The 24,049-nt window shown below is 39.5% G+C and overlaps 1 protein-coding gene across 1 annotated transcript in view; it reads left to right on the top strand.

Moving 5' to 3' along the window:
• Positions 1-24,049, top strand: part of gpc5a (glypican 5a) — a 170,886-nt gene that overhangs the window by 101,578 nt on the left and 45,259 nt on the right. The window contains exon 7 of the mRNA XM_036541275.1: positions 2,964-3,123. Coding sequence (XP_036397168.1) covers positions 2,964-3,123 — 160 coding nt within the window. The remainder of the gene's footprint in view (positions 1-2,963; positions 3,124-24,049) is intronic.

Raw genomic sequence — 24,049 nt, 5'->3', positions numbered from 1 at the left:
AAAGGTTTGCAGAGAGAGTCTCATTAATGAGAAAACGTAACATTAAATTATTAACTGCAAAGAAGGAGAATTCATTTGTATTTCATATGGTATGGTATATTGATATGTTTGTCACTCTCAAAATATCTGCTAGTTTTATCTCCTACACACTTCATTATCTTATTTATACATATTGATGAATCTGAACGGTAAATGTATGCAAACATGTAATTTATAGGTTTATTTTCCATATGCTTGTTTTACTGACGTCTGTGCCTTTGGCCTCTGAAACAGGAAAAGGCAAACAAAAAAAAAAAAAAGTCCACAGTGTCGACAACCTGTCACAGAACACAAGTGAAACACATCCAAAAAGGAAGACAATGCATTCCACACTCAGCTGTCAGTCAGAATGAGGAGAGAACAGAGGCTGCTGGGAGACCTTGGTGGGATTCAGGGGACAGTATGGTCATTACTGTGATAAGAGAGAACACACAATCAGCAGTGGTAGACAGGGAGATTAAAGTGTACGTGCTCAGGATTCTGGGTTGAGGAGGAAATAGGACAATTCTGTAATTTTGCTTTACGGACTATGCGGGAGGCAAACAAATATCCATTTCAAGTTGCTGTCACTGATTTATTATTGTTTTTCTCAGTTTTTTCTCAGAGCACAGAAAGGGTCAATTTCTCATGGGTTTTAATTAACATGATTTTATGTGTGTGTATGCATGTATACGGAGAGATGAGGTAAAGATATACACAAAGAAATGTAGAGAGATGTAGATGCATACAGAGGTGTAGATAAATAGAGATATAGATGCAGAAAAAGACAAATTTATACTACAATGTCAGTTAAATGTCATGTCAATGTCAAGACACAGTCTGTCACATTCCCACATTTATTGCCAGCTTCTGTTTAAATTTGAGACAGCCAGACATACATCATACCTTCATATTTGCTCATATTCATGATTAAATACTCATAAAAACATGGCATTACAGAAAACAGATTGGATAATTTTTCTTCCTTAAAAATGGTTAAATGCTATAAGCCTACTTTAATCTGTTATCGCACAGAACAAACACAGGTTTTTCCCAAAAGTAAATTTCTTTTGGAAAAATATGACGATCACATTCACCCCTCTCTAGTTGGTTGTTTTTCAGTCGTCTTCTGGCATGGCTCAAACTTACAGGATACTTTCTTGACTTTGAACCACATTGAACTGGGCTGAGGTCTGGATATTGTGATGACCAGTTGCAAACACTGATGTTTTGCTCAGTTGATCATTTCCTTGTGGATTTGGACGGATGCTTTGGATCCTTGTCATTCTGGAATGTCCATTTTCAGCCAGGCTTGAGCATGTTGGCAGAGGGAACCAGGTTTTTGGCCAAAATGTCCTGTTATGTGTTGGAGTTCATGACTCCCTCTGTTTTAACAAGGGCTTCAGGACCTGTAATTGCAAAACAACCCCCAAAACATTTTAAACTCCGTAACTGCCATATTTCACAATGAGTTTGTTTTTTTTTTTCAACATAAGTATCATATTTTATGTAGCTCTGATAGACAGGTCCAAAACAAAAAAGCACTTTTTTTTTTTCGTCTGACAATAAAATACAACAGTTATGCTTCCAATTTTCTTTTCAATGTTGAGCCATGCTTTTAAATGTATAATTTTATAATTGTAGGTATCATGTTCATCAATCTTTTGAAACATTGTTTTCTTTTGTGCCATATATTTATTTTCATTTAATAAGAGGTAAAAGTAAATTAGGAAGACAGGGTATATGTTTGACGCATCCCAAACCTGGTTACCATCTATTCTTAGTTAGCAGTAGTTCAAAACTGTATTATCCACAGTTGTGACAAGCTGGCAGTTAACTAGTTTGTTATTATAAATAGTTCCTTATGATACGTTTGCCAGCTGGCCATTATGAAATAAAACAATTGATTGGTAGGTGATTTAATAATTTGCTATTCTCCACTATTTATTTTTGCTGATGTTAGCCATTGTGCTAGCATTCATCTTTACTTCATGATAAATCATTTAATTTTGAGTTAATTTTCCTGAATAGGTAACCTCACAATATTTAAAATTATTTCTCTGTAAAAATAAGAGGAATATTCTCCTGTCAACCAGTAGTTTACCCTTCAGCAGTGATTCACAATGACCTCTTAAAGCCTGTGAAAGCTAAATCCATGTCTCAGAGTCACACATCTATCATGGCTTGGATTATTCATTAGCTGTGCCACTTCATCTGCTAATATTGAACCGCTATGCTGGCTAATTACCATGGGCAATTACAGTAGTCTTTAGAGCTTTACCTGTCTGATAAATACAAACAGCTTTCAATGTCTAAGTGGAGGCCTTGCATTTAAATTAGGCAATTAAGGAATAGCCACTTTTCCTGTGTGGAGGATTGAGTTAACTGATGATGTATTTAAACTGTTACAAAGAACAAGGCCATTAAAGCCGTCACAGATATTTAAGGAGGTTGAACTGTGAGGAATACTCAGTATTCCATAAATCGGTTTACAGTCCTTGGGTACCAATGTGTATATTGTCTATGCTTCATTTTGGCTGGGCTCAATAAATAAGGGTTGAGTACTATTTCCATTGAGGTATTGAGAGGAGTTGTATTGATGCATTTATTTAATTGCTAAAGGGCAGTGTAAATAATGAAGCTTAATCAATGGAGACAGCTGCCCTAAATGTCATGGGGATATTAGCAAAAAAGTTGAGTTTTGTTGTTTATGAACACAAAGGCACCTCCACATGCATGTCAAACTGAACCAAAACTGGCAAAACTTCCACCTAATGTTAATCCTAATCCAGATCATGAGTCAATTCAAAATTTAGTCACACTCAATAGAACTGAGTTTAAATGACAGCCAGCATACGCAGATGGTCTGTCAGAGCCAAGGTGCTTGTCTCAGAGACATGTTGTTTAACCCCTTTGTTTCTTTGTTTGCTCGCTTGCCATGTCAGTTGCTGCAGGGGAAGTCAATTCCAACATTCGGGACATTGGACCGGATCGAGACAGGGAGCGGAGACAAGGAGGGGCGTTTCAGTGGCGACTGTGATGACGAGGATGGCTGTGTTGGGTCTGGGAGCGGAGAGGTGAAGAAAGTCTTAAAAGTCACCAAATGTAAGTTCAGTGTCGTCTTTGTTTTCCTCTCCAAATCACCACTCATTGTCACCTGTCAAAGACCTTCATGGATGAACTGTTGCTAGTTTCACTCAGAATTATCTATTTTTTTTATTACTGGCATATTATTACAGGCATATTATTACACACACACACATATCTGCCCACTTTACACTCCACTGTACACAGTTGTACAGTCATGACATGCACAATACAAGCGTCTTTAACATAGGGAACATTTAAAAGCCCTGTCACAACTTGTCCTTGTGTCTTTTAAGTTGTGGGAGGGTATGAATCTGACTTTTTTCAGTCTCCAAAATTAATAAAGAAATAGCCAAAAACGTTCATGGCTGGCAATGTTTTACAATCTGAAAAACATCTAACAAAAGGAGGTTTTCTCTGGTAAGTGGTATTTGATATTTTATTTGATAATTATAGTTTAATAGAAGTGGACTGCATACTTATTTAAGCCTTTGGGTTAAAGATAAGTGGTTAGATCAAAAGAATTTCACTAACTACATTCATACACCATGAATACGAGGCCAAAAGATTCTACCATTTTAGCATACCTTATTCATAAGTGATAAATGGTTTTAATCTGTTTGCAATCTTTTTACAGTGTACCTAACTCAAACATTATCACAGCTGAGCAAGTTAATTGAGAGAATTCAGGGTCTCTTGTAATGTAAGGCTTTTAATGAGTTCCACACCTCCATCAACTCAAAAAAAAGATTGTAGTATTGTAACATTGTAATTGTAAGAATTGTAATATTCTAATTATTATGATAATCTTTTTATAAATGAAATTAGATTAATCTTTCTAATTTCTCATCATGTATTCATAACCGTCTTTCATTCAGATTCCTTGTATTTACAAGTATATTTACAAGTATATAAAATAAGGTAGAGAAATAGACATTTGCACATTTGTTTAAAATAGTTTTAAATTGACATTTTTTGTGTAATGTGTAATACATTCATTCATGCAAGTAAATAAACCTTTCTATCTGTAGGACTAGAGAGTGTAGGGGACAGCTCTTGTAAAGTCTCATCTCAGAACATTTCACTGGCACTGGTGCAGAAGCAGATGCTTTTTCAGTGCTTGACATGGCAGAGTATGAGAAAGTATGGAATGATAATTAAACACACGTTAAGCAGAAAGCAATGTTTCCTTTCCACATGCTGTCTTAATTCCTCTGTTGGAAGTGTCATAACTACAGCAGGTATATCTTGGGAGATCCCGACTTTGCAGCATAAAAATGGGTCCTGCTGGCTATCAGGGGCTTTCAATTGTGGCATGCATCACTGATGAAAGAGGGGTGTGGTCACCCAACAGCCAATGCATTTGCTGCTGTGATTGGATGTCTGGGGTGGAACTGGCATTGAACATACAAATTAAAGGACAACCTAATAATCTCTAATCTCATATCAATGTATTATAAGGTTTTTATACAAAGCTCATTTGTTTTCACTGGGCGGTGGATGTAGCCTCAGCCATGTTGTTTTATTATTGTGTCCTTTAGGTCTTGCTCTTGAGTTGTAAATGGGAAACATTTGGTAGAATGTACTAGGATCTGTGTGTATGTGTGCGTGCATGCATTGTGTGTGTGTGTGTATTCATGTGTGCATGCGTATGTGTCTGTGCATGTATTTCCCTTTCTGTATGTCCTCTTATGTGCACATATGTGTGTGCTTTTCTGAATGTGTGTGTTTGTGTATGGCTGTAATATTTACTGAGCGCATGCGATTCTGTCTGTATGCCTGTGTGTATATGTGTGTGTGTGTGTGTGTGATTGTGAGTGTGAGTGTGACTGTGTGCGTGCGTGTGTGCGTGCGTGCGTGCGTGCGTGTGTGTGTGTGTGAGTGTGACTGTGTGTGTGCGTGCGCGTGTGTGTGAGTGTGTGTGTGTGTGTGTGTGTGTGTGTGCGTGCATGCGTGCGTGTCTGTGTGTGTCTGTGTGCGTGTGGGTCTGTGTGTGTGTCTGTGTGTGCGCGCGTGTGTGTTTTGATAGCATGGGTCCTCGTGTCTGATAGCAGAGGGTGAAACAGAGGAAGTGCATCAGACGCAGGGTTCTGGAGGTGAAGAGACGGCTTGTTGAGAACGGGGGCTGTGTGGGGCTGTTTGTGTTTGAACAGAAAGGGGATGTGAAGAAGAGGAGATGAAAGCAGAGTGTTCCTGTGCTCCCAGAGAGAGCGCTTCCAAGGTGCTGCTTGTTTACTGCTCCTAGAGGTCATGGAATGTGGGGGGGGGGGGGGGGGGGGGGGTTGTTAAAAAAAAGAGCGGGCATTAAGGGAGGGATGAAGAGAGAAGAGAACAGGGGTGGCCAGCAGCATATTAAAGCCCGGACCTCTGTCTGATATGTGTGGGCCTGAGATACCATATGATTGCATTAGTTAACAAGGGCTGTTGGATGATAACCTTTTCTGTTGTCTAGTCAGCAATGGTTGCTCACTAAGCTGTCAATGGTGTCCACACTAAGCTGGGAAAAAGATTGATCACAGGCAATCCACTAACCCAGAGACTAGAGACTAACCCAGATAAAACAGGTGATCACTTTCTATTGGTGTAATGGAGGGTTATTTAATATCCACTGTTGGTTTTTGGTTTGTAGTAGTCATTATTTTTCTACTGCACTGTACAGAATATGAATATGTCTGTTGATTTTTAGCATATAAAGAAGCCCTGAATTAGTACCATTTTGTCTGTTCAGCATAAAAAGGGCTGTAACAGGATACTCATGACATTATTGAATGACATGTCATAGGTCCATGTCATTTTCATCAAGGCATATAGATATTGTGACAAAAATCTAATTACATTTGAAGGAATTTACAGGCATCAGAGGCTGTTTAAAAATGTTTATGCAAGCATACATGTGCTAGCCTTGTTTTAATTTTGTGCATCAAGAGAGGCTCAAACTTAAGTTTAAACATGTCTAACCAACTGAAATCATGGTAGTGACTATTAATAGTGCACTGAGACAGCTTCTGAACAGGTCTGGGTATTTAGCAAGAAGGAAGAAGGCTCACTGTTAAAAACATGTAAGTACTGGCAGTGTTAAGGCTTACTGTTTAAAGTGGCAGGAATGCACCATTTTAAGGTGAAATTATATGAAAATTGTAAGATCATAGTGACTGCTCAGTTTTTTTCAGCCATTCATCTTTTATCCTTCCGGTTATGTGGCTGAAAGAAACATATAGCTCATGGGCAAATTGACTAGAACTTTCTGACATTTTTTTTTTTTTAAATGCATACATTTTACTAATTCAGTTTATGTACAGTACTTGGCTGGCTTATGCTCCCCTGTATCCCCGGCATGGTCATTGTTAGCGAATGACACAGCTGGGATCAAAACTGGTCAGGAGGTCTCAGCCTTGTGCTTGAAGATCAAGTGCTTTTACCGACTGAACCACTCAGGGGCCTCTGGAGACAATTTATTAAACATTTTTAGAACCTGTAGTGCCATATACAATAAGCATATTCCGTGGTCATTATGTGTTTAGGTTTACTAAGCTTATTTATATATGTTTTTTTCCTGTTTTAATCTTAATATACAGTGAATATTATTGTCTTATAAATCAGGTCTATGATCCCTGTTTTTTTATGGCTGATTTTCAGTTAGAGGAACCACATTTGAAATAAGTGTGCTTTTGCATGCCATCATGTGTTATTCTCAGTGATACGCCCTTGGCTAGAAATATTGTAAAAAATAATGTTTAATCTCAGGCTTGAGAGTGTTGGGAAAGTAAACATGCACTTGCTGAGGGGCCACTACTATGGTGTTGTGCCTGAATGAAGGTTTACACCTGTTTCCCCCAGGTGTTAAAATACACAGACAACAACCTCTTCCAAAACTGCCACCAGTCTTGATAAATTGGGGGAATAATTAAGAATAATACATTAATACTTACATTTTTATTGGAATTCTTTCTTCTCGGCTATGTGTGGTATTTTATTAGAACTCCTGGAAAACACAATTGCATTAAGGCTATCAAAAAAGTCATTGGGCCCTGCTTATGTCACATTAAATGTGCCATGGGCCTGTTAAATGTGCAATGTGCTTTGATGCTTTACTGGACAAGATGGCAGTCTGGTGCTCATTAACTCCACAAAACCAATCAGTAAATCTTCTCCTACATGTCCTAGTGCACACAGTGTACATATTTCCAGAGTATTTCTAGCCCATTTGTTTAGCAGGCACTTTTATTCAGGGCAACCAACATAGCTAACATTTGTATCTCATTATACAGCTGGATATTTACTGAAGCAATGTATGTCTACTACTTTGCCCAACAGTCATGTTGTATATGTAGTCTATGGGTCTGAATAAGCCATCTTGAATTTTTCGTGCAAGGGTTTTGACAGAATTCAACATTTGTACATTTGACATTTGTCAGTTAGTTTACATTTGACAGGAATGAGAATATCACGTGCACATGAGGCTACTTCTGTTTGAGAAGCACGGCCAGCCTTGTATGGCATTGCATTGAGTTTCCTTGCACTGCAAGGCCTCCTTGCACCCTTCAGGGAATTCACCCAACACTAAACTTTAGCACACAGAGCTGTGTCTCCTCAGCCATCTCAAACATAAATCATTTTTCCAGCTTACAGATTTTAGACCCTCTTGAGGTAATCTTTTCATTTTCATTGAATCCTGGAGTCCCTTAACAGCAGGATGTTATCAACCTGCCACACAGCTACCGCACGGATAGCGGATCTTGGCTGGAAGAAGCAGGTGCGGAACAGGAGTGCATCCGTGTTTGAAAAACGACTCAGAGCGCCTGTTTGCTCAGGAGGAGGTACGGCCGGGACAGGGAAACAATGGGGCCGCTTTGTTTTCTCACTTTCCTTTTTGTTCCTCTAATCTTCTGACGATTTTTCAGCTGATGCATCATCTGTGGGCGGAAGCAGCAACTTGTTTGGTTTGGTTTGGGGAAAGGAAAAAAGGTGTCCGCCAGGACACGCTGTCAGCTAAAAGGACGCAAATCGATTTCCTGCAAGGGGAGATACAATGAGAGGGAGTGGACACGGTGCTTTTAGTGAGTTCTTACTAATTAATAGGCTATCCCTGGAGGAGGTGCAATGATATATGAATCCCTGGTAATTTATCACCAGCAGGAAGAGTAATGAAGGCTGAAGGTGTGCCTTCTCTCAGGATGAGCTCTAATGGCGCAGAGCGTTGATATGGATATAGTTAAAGTAGACGGCAGCTTTTTGGGCCTGTGTCTACCTCTGGGATCCCAAAGAGCGCCAGATTCACATGTGCAATTTCCCAGATAGCCACGTTGTGCATATTAAGTGATTATTGGATGAGACTGGCACGAGGCTGTTCAGGGATGGCAGGAGCATAGAGTACAGACGGGGAGAGAATTGGGTGCTGGGGATGCAGATCTTCTTTTCTAATTGATCCACAGACAGATCGATTCACTCCTGTGTTGAAAATAACACCTCTGGGTCCCTCACCACCCGGTGCGCAGTTTGGTTAAATCAAGTCCAAATCTGGCATTAAGACATCCGGCAAATCTGGGACTCGGGGACGGAAACACCAGGAGAATGTGATTATGGTACAAGTGGGACTTTTGTTGGGAGCTGAAAGAGGTTGATTTGTGAATGGCCGTGCCAAATGCCTCATTATTCTGTTCCAGCTGCTGGGAACTCAAATCCTTCCGCATCCAGAATGGAAATGACATCCATATGCTGAGCGGTGATAATGAAAAAGAAATATAGACAAAGGATCACCGTCTCGCTTATTTAACTAATAGTCGGATGGTGTGGAAGTGTGCTGAAACAGACCTGCTGTGTCATTACGTGACGACAATGAATGATAAAGACCGCCACCTGAGCGGCTCAAGGAAAGAGGACCAGAGGGAGTGTGTGTCATTGCGGGGAGTACAACATCATACGCCCAATCTTTTCATAAACATAAACTTGCTCATATACACACATAGTCATGCACACACACAAGCACGCAAACACACACACACACAAGCACGCATACCTGACAACACCATATGGACAAACACCTACACTAACACAAATACCTGCACGCTTATTCAGACACATACCTACACACACACACAATGCACAAACACACACATACATGCGCATGCACACACACGCACACACACACGCGCGCACACACACACACACGATAGACAGGTATACTCACATTCACAGAAATTCATACACAGAGACACACGCGCGCACACACAATTTTTAAAATACGAATTTTAGCACTGGAATGAGATCTACTCAAGCAGATCTGACTGTGCCATCAGGATGCATCATTTGAAGAGCTGTTTGATGTCGTAGTAATGTTCCATGTAATATCTGACTGTGATAATCAACCCCCATCTCTGTTCTCATTTACTCTCTCTTGAGTTTATCACATAATTCCCCCATCAGTAAATCTTTTCCCTCAGAGCTACTAATGCAGAGATTACAATTGGGGGTACTTGATGTCCCTAATTAAGTAGTATTAATTATAATATCAAAGTTAAGCTGTGGCCTTTGAAAGTTTGGAAACTGAAGCTGCGAGCTATTGTCTGTCACCCTCACCGCTACAATGAATTAATGGTTTAACCCTATTAGCGAACTGAGTGCGGTGTCGCTTGTATTCCTGAAGGCAATGTCATACATGACAGCTGTTACAAACCCCAATTAAACTTATAGCATACGAGAAGGTGGCCTTGAGAACAGGTTCATTTTTCCATAGCCCACGGTTAGCAAGGTGTTTGTTCAGCACATTAACCTCTCAGTCCTTGCATTACACACGTCTTTTATGGCAAAACTCCTGTAGCTGTCCTGAGACTGGACAAGAGCTGTTCTCTGCGAATGTGTTTTTTTTCCATTGATTTTACCAGTGGAAACCTTTCCTTGCTCCCTTGCTTAACAGCTTGTGTCCTGAACAGGACTCAAGGACTGCTCCCCACATAGCCTGACAAGGGCAGCCTACTGGGGCCACAGATACTGCTGCCTCATTGCTGTGGGCCTGAGGTCCAAATTTCAGGAAGTATTTTTTCTCCTTCTCTCTAGCAACCTAGTTCTGTAGACACACTGTCCAGGTATATTGAGGGCTTTAAATTGTCTGCTTTGTGGACAATTCAGCTCTGTCTCACTGCCGCCCTCCACAGGTAAATGCACCAACTGAAAATGGATGAGCTGACATCTCCTCCAGGCACTGTAGTGAAAAGTGTGATTGCTTCATACCAAAGACACTTGCAGATTTACAGGTCTCAAAGGTCTCCGAGTCTGAACTGTAAGCTCCAAGTCCATGACTACAAATGTTTCAGACTCTGTGATGAACATATGCTTCATTGTGGCGTGGCACCCAAATGCCAGACATGATAAATCTATTTCAGAATTGTACCCCAGCGCTGTTTACTTTTCAATCACACAGTGCCATTTCAAGCCATTTTTTTCATATCAGTGTGTCCATCAGTGGGAAACTAAAAAAAACAAAAACAAGAAAACTGAACAGAGTTTCAGAGCACAGTTGCACTTGCGTTTCTGGATTTGATGGTGTTCGTGTAGTAACAGACTAACATTTCGCAGCCTGAGGCCATGCAATATCAACCAAAGGAGCGGTGTTGCCACGTATTGGTCAATGGTGAAGACCACAAAAAACACTGAGTGAATGGAATAACCACACCATAACATCCTTAACATGGTTATACAAATTATAAGGACACAGACAATGTAATCTAGGATTCGGGTTCTAGGTAGCCAGTCGGGGATGGGGTTGTGCCAAGACTAGCAGTAGGATAACTTCATAAGGTGAAATTTAACTTAATATGACTGGCTACTGGTGTTACATTAAAAAGTGCTTGCAAGCTAACTAGCCAACAGTAGGTGTACTTGCTTCCTGATTGTGCCATATGAGGTGCCTGCTAGCCACCTCACAAGTTCATGAAACTACCTTAAACTCGGCCTATGCATTGCTAAGGCTTTTCAGCACACTGAATTGACACATACTATACTTAATTATTGGGTTACTGCACACAATGTGCACTACTGGGCAGATTGTTTAAAACCCAAGCTTTATCTCAAACAGCAAAATATATAACCCTTAGAGGAATAAAGGAAATAACCATGTGAGTATTTGGTTACTAAATGTATTTAGACATTAGTTGCTTCTTAAACTGTACCAATTATGTATTTAGTTGCTTCAACTCACCATCATATCCAGTTGCAACATTGTTTTATCAAGGAATCTTGGGGATGGAACTTTCATTTCACAACAATCACATGCATGGCAATGCAAAGAATATAGAGACCAATTTATTGGTGACAATGATAGAGAATCTTTGGCAGCATCAATTGTGTCAAAATATAAAAAGTAAAGGTACTGTGCATGTCATCTGTATGTGTTTGCTCACACTGTGTGCTTACACTATACTGTGCCCAGTGTTTTCAACTGAAGATGTAGTTGAAGTCTCTCTGGCACACGTGAACACCTTGCATAACCTGGAATAAATTGGGTCATCTATAGCTGTCACTGCAACTCACACTCCTCTTATAGGCCATTGCTCTTTCAGTTCCTAGCAGACTGTTAAAAACAGTAAAGCTTGTCTGTTTTCCAACCCACATGCAAGTAAACATCACTATGGCTCCAGCCTCCATTTGACAAATTGCAGTATGAGACGGGGGGAGGCATTAAAGGGTTTTCCTCTTAATGATCCTTTTCGAAATCAGATTTTGATGCCATGCCGGCTCTTATTACTTAGAAATGGAAATGAAATTGCTCAGATCCCCATAAAAATGTCACCTAGTGCTCTAGATAGGATTAGACATTATTTTTGGCATGAGGGTAAGTTACTAATTACAAAAAAAACAGCATTGATGGTTGATGTTGTCTGGAATAGAGGTAAGCAGTGTATTTTGATAATCAGCTGCGTGTTTTCATCATTAATTTGGAATTTCTGGGAGATTTACTAATCTCATCCTGTGCTGATTTTAAATAGCAAACACATCTCATCATTCTGTTATTGCTAGAGGTTGCTCCACCTCAGACAATCTAGTTAGACCATCTGCCTCAAATCTACTGCTCAGACTCACTGCTCACCCCTCTCCCCTCCCTCCTCAGTCTTTTTATTCAGACCTCACTCCTGTTCCTTCTGTGAAGACCTCTTTACTGTTCCTCACACTTACTGCTCAGATAACACTACTCACACCTCTCCCTCCTCAGTTTTTTTTACTCATACCTCAGCACTACTACTCGGTCCTTCCATTAAGACCTCATTGCTCTTCCTCACACTTACTACTCAGACTACATTACTCACACCTTTCCCCTCCTTGCTGCTCTGATTGTCCTCTATTTCCTCTGACCCATTCACTCCTTTTCAGTTAGGGTTTGTTCCAGACTACCTCTGCTGTTGCTGTGAAACTCTGCTATGCGATGGTTAGCTTTATTAGATTTCAGTTGCTTTGCCTGTTAATTTCAACACTACTAGCAATTCATTCAGTGCTCATGAACTAACACATGGACAAGCTCTGCATTCACTTCAGTTCTGCACTGGTGTAAACACACAGGACTACAGTCACAACTAAGTGAATTGGAAATAGTAATTGCATAATCAAATATCCACCCTACATACACTGCATATGTGTATGGTTTGCATTGGGAGATAATTTCTGCTTCTAAGACAAAATAGTAGTTAGCTAGTGAACATTAGGTAATTGCGAACACTCAGTATAACTCTACAGTCATTTTCCCAATACAGTGACAAATGGAGGCATAATAGGAATGCATTTATGGATGTAGTAAACTGTATTACAGCAGAGCATGGGTCAGTTTTATCTGTGAAAATGGGGTTTGTTTTTACCTCTGGTAGATGTAAGCTTTGTGGAAGCATCAGTGCACTTGACAGAATCCATTATGTCCCTTTAATGAAGCACTCCTGACAGGAAGAAGCAACCAGCGTGTTTGAAATTATTAAACATCTTCTTCAAAATGTCAGCAGGGTGCAAGGTTGTTTTGTTTTGGTGTTGTTTTTTTTTACACAACTGGGGGTGTCATACTGTGTGTTTATATAATGCAGGGGCCTGAAGGGGTATGTGGTAGTAATTTTTCTGATTAATAGTGATGTGACTACGAGACATACTTTCAGTGTAATAAGAGACAGAAGATTGTTTTGAAGAAAAAAATGTCTTCCATTAACAGAAATGTTCTGCTTCAGCAATTTTTTCCCTTCTTCTCCTCTGTATACAGAACACCACAAAGCCTGTCTTCACTTTCCTTTGTCTTGGACTCACTTTGGCCAGCAGTGAAGCCAAGTTTCATTCAAGCATGCACTGTACAGCATACACTTCTCCCTAAATCACAGTCTTTCTCCTATGGGGAATATAATATATAAACCCTTGCTGAATGGAGCACAGTAGAGGGCTTAAAGGAAAACTCTAGTCAGAAATTAGAATGTTATGTTTTATGATATACATCATGTACTTACATGCATGATTGAACTTTCTGAACTGTGTCCTGTCAGTCCAGAACCTGACTCTCTTTCTGCAGTCTCTAACAAAGGCCATATGATCGACTATTTCATTGGTGAATGTTTGAAGAAAAGCTGTTAGGATAGTCATTTGATCACTTAAAACTGTCATTATGTATGAAAAAAATTCTGAGCACATATGAATGTCCTGTTTGTGTATACTGAAAAATTGAGTGAAATCTGAAAGTGTAGATAACACACAAATATTTCAATGGAGGGCAACTTGATGAAAGCAGATTAAAAAAAAAATAATAATACAGAACATAGCTGATAGATGCTGTTGCATCACTTCCCCTTTATGGTTGCTTAGCAACCCCCAAAGAAACAAAATCATGTTTCTATTTCAGCTCACCATTTTAAAATTGTTAACCATTTTCATAGATACTGTCGCAAATTCAGAATGCTAGATAGTCAGAGGCAGTTATTCTCTTTATGTCTAAATCACTTGGAAGTCATTTCATGTCCCATGTTTCTTTCTTATTGGCTATACATGGCTACTCTCTTAAGCTGGCATGGACTTCCACAATGAAAGCTGTTTTTGTAGCTGACATATTGTTATTATTAGCATTGTTACATGGTCACTATTTTAATGTAATATATACTCCATTCAACCTTTATAAATGCTAATAATCAGTAGTAATCATTGTTTTTTTTTCTTAGGTTTATAATAGAGTTATAATGAGCTTAATACAGTTTTTCCAGTAGTCCATGTGATTGGATGGGTGAATAGGTGCACGGTTTGCTGTGAAGTGCCAGTCTAGACGACAGTCAGAGAGATGTAATAAGCAGGTGTGAGAGCAGGTCAGCTGTTCTCAGGCTGCTGGGGAAATGGACTGGGAGCTGCTGTCAGGATGATTGTGGGAAGGTGCTGAGGCGAAGGTTGGTTGCAGGAGATGTGCGTCAGCAAGGATTGGGACGGTTGGTGTGATGGTGCCCCTGGTGGTTCAGCTGATGGGAGTTCTGGGGGCAGGTGCGGGGAAGCTCCGGGGACGCAGACCACAAACGTACTCTGCATGCCCTGACTGTTGGCTCTGGAAGTGAAAACTCAAGTATGTTGCAGTTTTAACATGGGAATATTCTGTTTCAATGCTACGCGATCTAGGAAATATTTGGTCAAGCAGTTGTAATTTCATTTTTTATCGCTGGAAAATAGGAACTCACTGATCTGTTATGTGAATATGCCCTGACTTATTATTACTGTCTAAACAAAAGTGTACAATCCTTACCACTATGCTACACTGTCACCCACATAGATAGATAAATAGATAGATTCAAAAATATAAAATTCAAGATATTCAAAATTTCCAAGTTCCATATGCAAAATATAAAAATTTTACTTTGGGAAATGATTATTTCTGTAAATGTCGTCATATTCACTAATTGTCAGTTATTTTGAGGAAGATTGAAAGTCTCTGTTTTCCTCTTCTTGTGCGTTTGTAACTTGGGGAAACTTTGTGTTCTGGTCTGTGTCGGACGGGAAGGGATGTCCTTGAGGGTGCAACGGCTGAATGGCTGAACCCAGCTGGCAATATCCATGCATGGCCCATTCACTGGGACTCACTGGGCGTTAAATTCTCCCCTGCAAAAACCACTCAGCTCCATAATGGCCCACAATCGTCTCCTTAAGTGAACCAGAGAGAATCGCAGTGGTCCAAGGGAAGCACAGAACGGCGGCCATTAAAAAACGCTCTTCATTCACCTTCAGCGAAGATAAACAGGTATATTAAACGTATCAGGTTGAGATGCCGAGCTAAACAAATTGCTACCGCTCCGCTGAATGTAAAGTCGCAGGAGGTTTTGACCCGTCACTTTTTTTTTTTTTTTTTTTAACATATCTTTTGACTTGATGAAGTGCGTCTGCTGAAATCGTAATCTCCGGCGTTTCGCTGTGGCTGAAAAAAGGGATGCATCTCCATGCATTTTTAATCTTAATTGTTTTTAGAGAAGCAATGCCCCTCCCTCAGTTTTCTTAATTAGTGATGTTGGCCTTATCAGTGACAAGTCTGATTACTTCACACCCTCTACCCTCCGCCGCTTGTCCCCTATCCTCTGCCTTTGCCAGCGTCTCCCAGTGGTGCGTATTTGATGCCTGGCAGTGTGATGTTTTATTTATCCCAGCTCCGATATGTGTCACAGATTTAGAGTGTATGACAGGGCTCTGATCTCTGATTAGACGGGGAACAAGTTACTCAGCTCCAACAGTTGAAGAATGCTGTGGAATTGTCCTAATTATGAAGGTCCCTATCAGATCCTTGGAAAGGCTTAGGTTCATTTAAAGGGCACTGGTGTGTGTTTATTCAACTATTAACAGTTAATAAAGTAATAAGATATATATTATATAATTACTTTCAGTAATATGAAAATTATATTCAGTTTCTTTTTAAAAGAATAGAGGTTTAACAATTTAACCAGAAGCAGTTTGCAGTTGAGCAGAAGTCAAATATGGTTTTCCTAATCCCCTATCCATTCATTTTTGAACATTATTTCCCATCTCCATGTGATATTTTGTAAATCTTGTTAAAGCCCACATAATCTATGCAACAGTTCCACGGTGTGATTACTCTTGCCTCCCAGTGTCTTGCGATGTGCTGTTATGAATATGATAATACTTCCAGACCCATTGTGATTCTTCTGTTTGCGTATGGATTTAGCATACCGATTGGGTTTAAATTAGTTACTGTTTGGCTGTTACCATGGCTTGCACAATGGCAATGGTAAAAGCCATCCCAGTGTGCCAAATTATTTAGATAATAAACTGTGGACTTTTTTGTCCCAGTCTTTCAAGCATCAACAATAACACAAAGGCAGGTGTTTTTTTTTTTGTCCCAGAGAATCACAAACTGTTTGGCAATCTGGTTCAACTGTGTCCAAACAGTGCCCTAATAATGATGTACAATATCATAAGAACACAGTAACTTTAGTACAATAGTTTTGTGAGTTTAAAGCAACAAGAGAAATGCACAAGAATCTCACCGAGTAGAGCTCTTCTCTCATGACAGAAGCAAAACGCAAAGAAGCACACCTTAATAAATACCTTAATAAACAAAATGGATTTATTAATGGAACGTGATCAGATTTTAGATACCAGCAACCATCACAGGGAAAAGTTTTATAGTTAGAATGCGCAAACACATAAATGAGTTGCAGACAAATGAAGGGTTGCCCAGTGAAAAGGAAAAAAGCGAAGTCACAACCTTTAAATGTCAAAAGCATGATAGTCTTTTATTGACAGCAACATGGCAGCGCTACCAAGGCTTTATCAGGACCATATGCTGCCGTAGCCTCCCATAACCATTAAATCAAAGCATCGTAAGGAAGAGCCCATTTATTAAACGGACATTTGAGAAGAAAAATGAAACAAAAAAAAAAATGTGCAAAAGAAATGACCTGATTCTTTTTGCAGCACTCTTAACATAACATTGCGTAAGCCGTGAGACTTCCATGAATAAATCCTCATTATCTTTATTTATTTATTTAAGAAGATGGGCTCCTCTTTAATTACTTCTGTTGTGGATAAGACACTTTTTGTGCAGGCCAATGTTCTCAGCTATTACTCTGTGAGTCTTTTCATTCATGTCCCTTTCCTCCCAATACGTCTGTGACCTGTGGGACTCTAGAATAGGTGCAAAATGAAGTGTTTTGAATGTGACACCTGAAATATATACAGTAGTGTGATGTCTGAGAAACACATCAGAGAGTTTAGTTCTGCTTTCAACCTAGTATTACATTTGAATCATTTTATCAAGTTTGAAAATTAATGTTTGTTCTATTTGAAGTTTTTCTGGTTTTCTTTTTTTTATTTTTATTCTTCATTAATTAATTAATTAATTAATTTGTTTGTTTTTATTTAGTTATCAGTGGTACAGAAATGAGTACCTGCGATATTTACATGAACTGTGTTGCCTTTTTTCAGGGTCCTACTTAAGACCCTAAAAATATGAACACCTTTATGCAGAGACGCATCACTGTATTGTGTAAGCATTCTCAATTATGAATTAGTGTGTGACTCATGACTCAAGCATGTAGCCTTTTCATGAAATTCGTTATTCATTGGGGATACTGTTTCAGTCTTAGCAACCAATTTAAAAGTCCGGCCATACCCACAAGCAGAGATACAACCCTGACAGCGCTTCAGAACATGTCAGATTCAAACACTTTCTATGATTTTTTTTTTTCTGTCTTTGCTTTTTTTTTTTTCAAAGGGATCTTTTTTATTCATTATGTTGCTGGCAGTCAGATGTTGTAGACTCACTGTATGGATAAGCTCCTGATGAAGGAAGCTGGGAATTGCCCAACTGTCAGAGCTGCTCTATTATCTGTCTCTGACTCTGAAGCAAATTAGACTTGGGGTCTCTGAGGTTATTGAGGAGTTTGGGGGGGGGGCGGGGGGGGTTGCTTTCAGTGCGGCTTTCGTAAAGTGTGTCACTTCCTTGAAGGAGAGTCTCTTTAATCAGGGGGAGCTTCAGCTTTCTGCCAGACCTGGTTGAATTGCTTGTGTGCTGAGAACAGAGGAAACAGATCAGTCTGCTGTTCAGTCCACATGCCTTTTGTAGATGTAGGTCCCAGGACGTCTTTCTGGACTGTAGGGCTAAAGAATTTGAAAACATATCTTTAAATTATGAGTGAAGCTTGATGTTCTGTGCTTTTGAAATGGTAATTATTAATTATTATACATAGGAGTGGCAGTAGCACCAGTTATAGGAGTATTTCTATCTATTTTATTGAACTTACAGTATATATGGCCAGGATGGTCCACTGAGAAGTCTCTTCTGTCATGTTGACCTGGGGAAATCATGGTAGGTATGGAATGTGAAGAATTGCCTATGCAATTCAGCAGTGTGATTGTATAGCCAATCATGTGAATGAAGAGATGATTTTGTAGCGAGAACTAATGGCTACTTTGTGTTTCAGGAATGGATAGTGTGCAGACATTTGGTTCATTCCGTTATACTTTTTTTCTGTCCAGCACCTGAAAAAAAAATCTGTGCATATGTTTCCTTTGTAAAGCTATGTAAGTTGTCGTGGGTGGAGGAATATTCTAAGTAAATAAGTAATATAGCACAAAGCTTTTCCAGGACTGAACTTTTAAATACATGCTGATTAAACTTTCATGGCTTTTCTCTTTTTTTATTAAAAGCTGAGAGTAAGGTAAATAATAGTTGATAAGGTTTGTGAGAACAGCTCTTGGTAATTATCTTTCACAATGATGTGATGCGTGCTTTTCTTTTTTTAGTGTTTTCAAAGAAGCATTGCAGCAGCGTGGAAGGCAAACCACAAGCCAGTAGGAATAAGATTATTTCCTCCAAAGTTGCTTCTGTTTCATCACTGAGTTCAGAGACTACTATGTCTGCTGCAGCAAAACTCTTTCATACAATTCTGAGTGACGGCCAGGCCTCTGAAATAGAGGCCTGCTCATCTCCCGGCACTGCCAGGAGATCCAAATATTGAAAGATGCTGTCTGTTTGCAGTCTGCAAGTCACCCTGTGGGAGAACAGCTTTCTCTATGCGTTCCCCCCATGTGACCTTTTAAAGCGTTCAGGTCAGAATGATTTTCTGCCACACCAGTGTGATGTGGAATCAAAAACGCACTCAACAGAGATTCAACCCATCGTCACCACACTTAAGTGTCCCTTATACCTCTCCTTGTCCAGGGCAAGTCTTTTCTTTTACCTGCTGGCCTGTGAAGGTGCCCATTTGGGTCAAACTGTGGCTTCTATTCAGGGGGCCTTGTCAAGGGTTTTCAGGAGACCGTTGAGCCTGATCCTGACTGATTAAATTAAAACTGTGGAGTCATTTTATTGAAAAGCAGTTCAATGTTGCACTGAAGGAACCCCTGGATTCCGTCAAAACTGCACAAGCTAGAAACTCCACCTTAAATGTTACTGATGTGGAGATTAGGTGTGTGAATTTGACTTCTAACCACATGGATTCAGATTCAAATCTTTGGAGGTGGGATTCTATCAATGAATATCCATATTAATGAATAATGCTTGAAATAAAAGGTACTTTTGATTTGACAGGTAGCATAGCCTGTGCAAATGGTGAAAGAAAGGGTTTGTATTCTTTGCTCTCTCCATCATGGCTCAGACAACCCTGACAGAGTAACCAGGAAACAAGTCATTTTGAGTCCTCCCTAATTCCGTTCATCACCACATGCTGTTTGAGGTTTTCCCTCTGGCTTATCCCAGAGGCATGCTAGACATGTCATAGACATCTCCAGAACTCTCTTGGGCAGGGCTGTTCTGCGATGATCTAAATCAGCCCTCATATGTGCTCTGACAGCATGAGTTGGGAAGAGGAAAAGTGTCCACTATGCGTCAGCTTGTTTGGCAATCCTGCTCTTTGCCTGGCACCCCCCATGATATAGCTCAGTACATGAAATGCACATTTCCATGGACGATGACATCTGCTGGTCATCTGCTAGGCAAAGATACAATATAGTGTAATGGCCAGCAGAAAGAGCTGGGCCTTTACACCAGTGAGGCTTAGACAGTGAGAAATTAGCCGCGTCCTCATCCGAGTCCATAAGGGACTGCTGTGAATTTGTTCAATTCCACACAAGTAATATCCTCTCTGTGATAATCACATTCTGGTCTCTGCCAATTTCCCAGCTGCGATGGGCGATATCTGCCTCATTTGGTTTATAGGACCTGGAAGAAATGAGGGGGTCTTAAAATGTTTAAGTGGAAATGGCTGAATTCTGATGGAGCTGGCTCTTTAGATATCCTCCCTGGTGCAGAGGCCTGTTCCTTCCCTTGTATGTGTTGCCTGAGCTGGATAAAAGAAGAGCAAATGTAAGGAATGACTCCCTCTTCTGCAGTACATTACAATTTGACATGTACAGCAGGGAGTCTATTGTTCAGTTTCGTGGAAAGCCTTTCTCCAAATTCTTTTTTTCCAAAAATTCCCTCTTGACATACCTCTACTGAGTTTAATGGCGGAACTGAAGTTGAGGAGCTGATGGATTTACAGGTCAAAAAATGTCTTCAGTTTTTATTACCAGTCTTTGAAATGAAGCCTGTGATATTGTATTGTGTTTCGACTGTAGGAATTATGCATACATACAAACAATGAATGAATAAATTATAAAACAGACAATATGAAACATGCAAAATGTAATCTTTCTTTTTTCATTTTTTTCCCTGCTGAAATTAGACATGTGTTTGGTGTAATTCACTGCATCCTGATCAGGGATATTGTCCGTGGATAAATGAGGATCCCTGCCTGCTCATTACGTGCGTTTTCAGTCTGTTTAAGGCTTCTTAACTGAGATCAAGGGAGATGTGAATTTGAGTGATTTACAAAGCTGCAGTTCCAGGTCAGGCGAAACACACAGACCTCCCAGGCTCTTTGCAAGTATCCAGGGTCCACTTTAATCGTCTTCAACTTTGAAGGCTGTCAATAACCATTAGAACACCTGGCTTAACAGTGTACTGCACAGCCCCAGCTGTTTCTGTGTTAGCTGCTCAAGCATGGCACATTATAACCTAACTAGCTCTGAATCAACAGCTTCCCCTGTGACAGTCAGAGTTGCTACAGCTCCCACCCAATGGCTCAGACAAACTTACATACACAGAGGCACTCAAATCAGGTCATCAACAGAAAGTAAGAAAAAAAATATGCACCTATTATTAGAAAGAAAAAAATGCTGCTGCTTTGAGTTAAATGGAATGCTTTATGATTCGGGACAAGGCATTCTTTTGTTTCCGTTCGTAGACTTTCTAAGAGGCTTTTGATTCTGGCTTTTCAAAGCTGATTGTGTTTTTGCTTAAATGAATGGGGAGGTGAAAAATGAAGCGTAAAAATGCATGAATTCATGGAGCATAACCGAGTTTGAAAAAGCTCTCAGTGAGATGTGGAATGATTTAGTTAAAAAAGAGAGAGAGAAAGAAAAAAAAAATCTCATTTACGAGACACAATGCATGGTTCCACTGTAACTTCCCACGTAATTACCTCAGCGTTAAATTCTGATGTCCAAGCAGGCATTTCGAAGGTGAGCCCTTTGGAAGTGGAAGCGTTGGTTGAAAACTTTCAATCACTCTGATCAACATTGCTTTGTCTGTTTGATTTGTACAGAGTATCTATGGCGATATGACTGTTATTGAGCTGTAATGCAGTATTTTCAGAAAGAAAATAAAGGAAATGAATATATGTGTCACTGAAAATGTCACCAGTATGCAGATATATTTCAAGCCCTCAAATGAAGGAGTAAAGGAACGTAAAAAGTGTTTATTGAAACCACTGTTAGTTTTTGATAATAGTTTTTATCTGTATGTTTGCAGGTGTCTGTGTGTGTCTGTGTGTGGGTGTGTAGGAGAGATAGATTGTGTCTATTTCTTATTTATGTGTGCATGTGCAAGTTGATATATGTGTGTGTGTGTGTGTGTGTGTGTGTGTGTGTGTGTGTGTGTGTCTCTGTGTGTCTCTGTGTGTCTGTGTCCAATATAATAAAACTAAATCTTAAAAAAAAGCTGCTAGCCGTACAGCCAGATAGAAGTTTTTATTATCTTGGGGGTCATTCCTTGGATGTAAGAGGAAAATGTTTGTTTTACAAGCACTGGTCATAAACTGGCAATCATGTTTTAACAGACCTGACATAAAATCAATTGTGGATTGAAATTCCAACCTGCAAAACAGTAACTATTTGGATCTTGGGGGAGACATTTGCCTGTATTGTCTGTTCTTTTTTGGGTTAACTATGAGGTCTGGGAGGCTGTGGCGTAACACTCCTGCAGCTGTTATCCTGAGCACGTAAAGAGAAGCATGCAGTGTTCCCAAGGAGATGTTTGAGAAATCTTATAACATTTCCCCTCTTATAAAGGAATGCTAACCTGTAGCCAGTGTTCTGCAATAAAAACTGTTATTTTAATAAACATGGGCAAACCAACTTCTAGTCTTACTTTTAACGGGGCATTTAATGATTTTGGACCATATAGGGCAAGCAATGATAATAAACATGTTACATATGTTAATGTGTGTATGCATGTGTGTACTTGTGTGTGCGCTGTGCTTCCACTTGTGTAATTGTATATGAATGTCTGATTGTGAGTACAGGCGTTGGTGGAGCTTATCTGGATTTGTCTCATTATAAACAGAAACTCCACAGAGATTCCTCTGATAGGAATATTCTCAAGGAAGCATTCTGACTAGTGCCTTGAAACTAGTGCCTTGAGCATTATGGTGGTATGCCAGACTGAATCTGTGCTGTGTCATCAACACCAAGTTATAGTCTCAGTTGAATCAAATATCGCATTCTTTCTCTGATATTCAACACATCATTGGACAGATGAAGCTAAGGGTTTTGTCTGCTATCCAAGAACTGAGATGTCTCAGGATGGTCTGTGCTCTAATATTTTCTCAAAATATGTGTCTGTGACCAGTCGAGATTTGCTTATGATAGCAGAATTTTCAGTGTCTTTCAAATGTGGGAAGAATTTCACCAGCCAATCAAGGGTAGACCTTACAAAAGGTGTAATTAATAACCTTATGCTTAGAGTTTGGAAAATATATTTCCAATTCAATATGTGTATTGCTCATGATAAGAATGTGCTTATGTATTTTAATGACAATGATAAATACACAGGTGGAATGAAAATGAATGTTGTATTCCAAACATTTAAATCCTGTTACATAGCCTGGCTGTATGTGAATGATTCAGTTCTACCACATGTTAGGAATCAATGTCTGAGCACAAAAATGTAGTTAATAATTCACTAATTTTATTTTTAGAAAAGATGTCTGTAAAACCAGTGTAACCATAGTAAATATAAGGGGTGTTTTATTTTGTTTCCTACTTTTTTAAAAGGGCATTCTAACTGCTTGAATAAAGGCCTCCCAGACCTGGCCTTGGATAGTTATAGTATTAAACACTTTAAGACCTGATTCAACTCACCATTGCAATAAATTCATCCAGTTTAGCTTCCCTCTCTAGCTGTAAGCATTTACGTGTTAAAAGAAAGATGGGAAATCTGCTGTGAACCATAAACCTCCAGGACCAGACTTGGTTATCCCTGGTTTAAAGTAACAAATATGCCTAGTTATGGTAATGTACATTGCAGTTTTTCGCCATTCAATCATTCTGATTAGATTTGAAATAATTGTATTTTTCCTGCCTCAGAGGACTTAACCACATTGTTTTATTCTGTATCCATGCATTCATGTGTCAGTGTAGTCTGTATTTATGTTCATGAGTTCAGTTATATCGATGCCCTTATCTCTGGAAACAGCTAATTCAGCCATAATGCAATAAAAGTGCAATGTGAACTGTGCAATACATTTCATGCAAACTGCAATTTGCAAAGCGCATTAGACATTGTAATTTCTTCAGGGAAGAAAATGTATGCAACCCAGTTGTTTTACAACATTGTCTCAAGTAGTGCATAGGCATATATTAGCACAGCTGTCACACTACTAAAATACACAGTCATCTGAACACC

Source organism: Megalops cyprinoides, chromosome 11 (genome assembly GCF_013368585.1).
Source record: "Megalops cyprinoides isolate fMegCyp1 chromosome 11, fMegCyp1.pri, whole genome shotgun sequence".
In the NCBI taxonomy this organism is placed as follows: Eukaryota; Metazoa; Chordata; class Actinopteri; order Elopiformes; family Megalopidae; genus Megalops; species Megalops cyprinoides.
This window is presented reverse-complemented; position numbering and strand designations above follow the sequence as displayed.